Source organism: Ochotona princeps, chromosome 13 (assembly GCF_030435755.1).
Source record: "Ochotona princeps isolate mOchPri1 chromosome 13, mOchPri1.hap1, whole genome shotgun sequence".
Classification (NCBI taxonomy): Eukaryota; Metazoa; Chordata; class Mammalia; order Lagomorpha; family Ochotonidae; genus Ochotona; species Ochotona princeps.
In genome coordinates, this window is record NC_080844.1 from 30,721,722 (window position 1) to 30,726,440 (window position 4,719).

At 47.5% G+C, this 4,719-nt stretch overlaps 1 protein-coding gene across 1 annotated transcript; it reads right to left on the bottom strand.

Moving 5' to 3' along the window:
• Positions 1-3,506: 3,506 nt before the first annotated feature.
• ATOH7 (atonal bHLH transcription factor 7) lies at positions 3,507-4,064 on the bottom strand. Its single transcript, XM_004583582.2, has one exon. The coding sequence runs from the start codon at positions 4,062-4,064 to the stop codon at positions 3,621-3,623; it is 444 nt and encodes a 147-aa protein (XP_004583639.2). The 3' UTR covers positions 3,507-3,620.
• Positions 4,065-4,719: the final 655 nt, after the last annotated feature.

Genomic DNA, 4,719 nt, shown 5'->3' on the forward strand with positions numbered 1-4,719 from the left:
TCTAATCCCAGCAGCCCCGCTTCCCATCCAGCTCTCTTCTTGTGGCCTGGGAAAGCAGTTGAGGATGGCCCAAAGCCTTGGGATCTTCCACCTGTGTGGGAGACCCAGAAGAAGCTTTGGGTTCCTGGCTTCGGATTGGCTCAGCTCCGACCATTGTGGCTGCCTGGGGAGTGAACTATCGGACGGAAGATCTTCCTCTCTTTCTCTCCTCCTCTCCGTATATCTAACTTTCCAATAAAAATAAAATAAATCTTTTAAAAACTCATTCTTAAATGCCTCATAACTGAAAATATATTTTTATTTATTTATTTATTTGAAAGAGATGCAGAGAAAGAGAGACACATCTTCCGTCTGCTGGTTCACTCCCCAAATGTTGCACAGCTGGTCAGGCCTAAGCCAGCAACCAGGAGCTTTATCCAGGTCTCCCACTAGAGAGTAGGGGCCTAAGTGCTTGGGCCATTTGTATTGCTCTCCCAGGCTAGTAGCAGAGAGCTGGATTGGAAATGGAGCAGCCTGGACTTGAACTGGCGCACATATGGGATGCTGGCATTGCATGTGGCAACTTAACTCACCATGCCAGCCCCAAAGACAAATGCATTTTATAATGGGATTTAAAATGGACAGGAATAAATATGACTTTTTTTTAAAATCCCCCTAAATTCAAGTTTTGAGTTCTAATTCAAGTCCCACAAGTAATGGCTCAAGTAGTTGAATTCCTGCAACTATCAAGGGAGACCTGGATTAAGTACAACTCTTGGCTTCAGTGTGGCCCAGCCCTGGCTGTTAAGGACAAGGCTATGAGGAGAGTGAACCAGTGTATGGGATGTGTATATCTGTTCCTCTACACATCTCTCTGTCTCTCTCTACCTCTCTTTTAAACAAATAAAAATAAATTTAAAAGTGGAGTAGGGGTTGGTTGACCAGTTAGACAGAAAATTTATGGAGACAGATTTGTTTGATTGCAGTAGCAAGTGTTTTAATATCAATAAGAAGCATGAGTTGTCTTTGTGTTGGCAGGAAGCATGATAACAAGTGGCTTAGACCTGGCCCAGCCCTGGCCATTATGGCCATTTGAAATGTGAACCAGTGGATAGTAAACTCTCTCCATCTAACCCTGCCTTTCAAATAAATAAATCCTCACAAACAAACAAAGATTAGAGTCTGATCATTTTCATTATTTGATTTCCCTAAATGCTGTTAAAATCACTGCCAAGAAAAAAGAAAACAGTTTGTTCTGTGCAAGGCCCTGAACTAAATGACTTAGAAAAAATGAGAAGCACAATTCTGTCACACTATGTTTACCGTCCAAGAGGGGACGTGAAACACCATCGGAGACAGTGATGAGTGACCCCCAAGGTGGTTTTGAGACCTTCTCTGATGATCACACCATTGTTTAAAGCATTGATTTTGTTCAACTGAAATTGTACAAATTTTCTGGTGTTATTCATGAAGCGTTGAGGTTTAATTATGTAGACTATGGTGCCCAAATGTGAGTAGGGCACAAGCCTTGAATCCGGCCATTAGCTCCAGCACTCACATCAGAGTGGGAACAGAGAGGGACCCAGTGCCCTGGGGTTCATCTGCTGGTTTGCAGGGTATCCTCAAGGAGCCTCTGGGATCTCGAGGTTCAACATTCCACCCTCTCGCTTACAAGCAGCAAGCACAAGCCTGAGTCCTTTGGTGCTGCTTCCCATAGGAAACCAGTGCCTCTATCTCCCAGCAGGGCTCTGGAAGCACATTTGTGAATCTGTAAGTTTTAGTGGATGGGGTGGGGAAGTCACTCTCCCTCACTACAAACCCAAAGGATTTGAATAACTAATAGATTGTCACCAAATGTCTCCAAATAAATTGCAAGAAGGAAGCTGGGTCTGGCATTAGGTTTCAAAATTTGCAATAAAAGGGGTTAGGGACTGGTACTGTTGAAGAACAGGCTAAGGCTCCATCGTGCCTGCAGCACCAGTTCAAGCTCCCAGCAACTCGGCTTCCAATTCAGCTCTCTGCTTGCAGCCGGGGAAAACTGTGGAGGATGACCTAAGTACTTGGACCCTTGGAACCACATGGGGGACCCAGAAGTTCCTGGCTCCTGGCTTTGAACAGGACCAACTCAGGTTGTTGTGGCCATTTGGGGAGTGAACAAGCAGATGCAAGATCTTTCTCTATCACTCCTTTCTGTAACTCTGCCTTTCCTATATAAAAAAAATTTAATAAAAAAAAGCAGTTGAAACAGAGACTGTGATTACAATTGATCATATTTTTAAAAATGATAAAGAGATTTAGAGAATATTTTTTTAATCTTTTTTTAATCTTTTTTTAAATTTGTGACAAATTCCAGATGCATGCCTATATCTGAGAGTGCTTCCCTTGAGGCTTGTGAGTTGGACATTCCCTGCAAATGCTTACAATGCTGGGCGTGCCTTCCACTAAGGGTGTGGCGTATTGATGTCATAGCTAAGCAAACAGAAGTTGTTAAAACCAATGCCACATGTTTTACTTTTCTCTTGTGATTAGCCCTGGGGTTAGTGAAGTCCTTGTTATCCAATTACATTGATGAAAAGGAAACCACTTTCCAAAGCATTTTTATTTGTTTTACAAATACACATTCCTAAATATGTAGGTACATATATATGTATGTATGTATGTATGTACATAGATGGGTATTACATATCCATTCCTATACATAAAGGTATTGCATAAGGTTTGTGGGCAATGTTACCAAAACGTTTATTTTGGTGCCAACATTTTTTTGCATATTTTTTCATAATCTACATTTCCATGAACTTCTTGGAGACTCATGATCTGCAAGGATTTTAAAACATTTTGCACCAAAATGAACTCTCTCCTTAATTCCATTTTCATGAACTTTTTGAAGTACTCCCATGTTTCTTTGTTACTTAATCGCTATCATTTCAACTTAATCTTTTAAAAATAACTGTGAAAAGAAAAACAAACATGAAAATGTACCTTCTCTCCAAATCGACAGAGAAAATTCCAAATTACTTGTGTTTTCATCAGCCTGTGTATGCTGACGAGATCACAAGCATTTGCCAACTATGGGATTAGAGTTAAACCTGTCCACATCTTTCCCAAGACAACACTCACCATCGGCACCGTCAGAAATCTAGCCGGGAACTTGTCAGAGAGAAGAGACTCAGGTGTTTATTGTATAAAATGTATCATCTAATGTGTACAGGTTTCAAAAATACAGAGCACTCATGCCCGTGAACGTATGACAGGAACAATAGTCGGTTCTACTGCATGCATGCACACACGAGGCATCGAGCACAAACTCATCCACACCGCAGCAAAGAGACCCACTTCCCAATTTATAGTAGTTCGCTGAGGCCTGAACCTGCAGCTGAGACTTTTTTTTTTAATGATTGCGTTCCCTCAGAGTCCAGGAAAGGGGGCGGGGGCGTTCTTTCCACAGCAATCAAAATCATTCACAAGATCCATGAATGAAATCTACCAAATACAAGGCGAGGGGAGTGGGGGCGGGGGGCGATGTGGAGACAATCACACACCATGGCGTCCGCAGGTGTGGATTAAAGTATCCTGACAGTTCACGGTGTTTATCTGAAAGATCCTAGGTTTCTAAGCCGCCGAAAGTCCCCGCGGCGCCCTTAACTGGGCATCTGGAAGGGCTCGGGCTGGAAGCTGAAGAGCCGCTGGCCGTAGGGCTCGGCCTCGGCCGAGAACGTGAGGTAATGGTCGCGGCCCAAGTGCTCACAGCGCATGTTGACCCAGTCCCGCTCGGAGCCGAAGCGCTCGGCCTCGGCCAGGATGCGCGTCAGAGCCATGATGTAGCTCAGCGCCATCTGCAGGGTCTCGTACTTGGACAGCTTCTTATCCTGGCCCCACTGGGGCACCACCCTGCGCAGGCGGTCGAAGGCCGTGTTGAGCCCCTGCATGCGGCGCCGCTCGCGCGCGTTGGCCGCCAGGCGCCTGCGCGCCGCGCTCTCCAGCCGCCCGGTGCCGGTGCACGTGCCCGCGCACTCGCCGCAGCCCGCGCACGGGGACGCACCGCGCGCTCCCGCGGCCGTCCCGCCCGGCTTGCAGGACTTCATCCCGGCCCGAGGGCGAGCGCGGGCGGCCGGGCACCTGCGGGTGGGGCGGGGCCGAGGAGCTGCTTCCCCGCGTGACTCTCCTCAGCGAATAAAGTCTTGAAGGGAACAACTCACGGCCGCTCGGTCTTCAGGGGGACGAGGGCGGGCGTGGGCCTCCTGTGCTAGCAGATAACGGGTGGACGTTTCTTCACTTTCCCTCCTTGTGGGGAAATGGAGATGCTGAGCAGAAAGTCATTTTTCCTTCCCGCATGAAGCTGGAAAGGAAACCTTCTTGCAGCAGTCAGTTTGGTGTGGCTGGTGCGGGGAAGGCCCCGGACCTCCTTTGCAAGAAGGGGAAGATGTTTCCCCCAGCTCAGAGAGGGTTGGGGCGTTTTTACCGCAGGAGCTGTCGGACAGTGCGGGATGGAGCTTGGAGGGAGGAGAATTTATAGCCGAGGCCAAGGGAGCCAACAGGTGGTGGCAGGTGGGCGGGCGTCCCTCGGCTTCCATCTCAGCACCTTCCTACCCTGGGAACTGCGGGGGGCGGGGGGGGGGGCGACGCACAGCAAAATCCTGACATTACAGCCTTCATCTGTTGAAGTTTCTCCAAAGCTATGTCCAGCACTAACACACACCATCTGGAGTGGCCTGGCTGTCCCCGAAAGAATAACGAAGT

Excerpts from the sequence above, each read along its gene's own strand:
- ATOH7 (XM_004583582.2), bottom strand. The coding sequence starts at position 4,064 with ATGAAGTCCTGCAAGCCGGGCGGGACGGCCGCGGGAGCGCGCGGTGCG.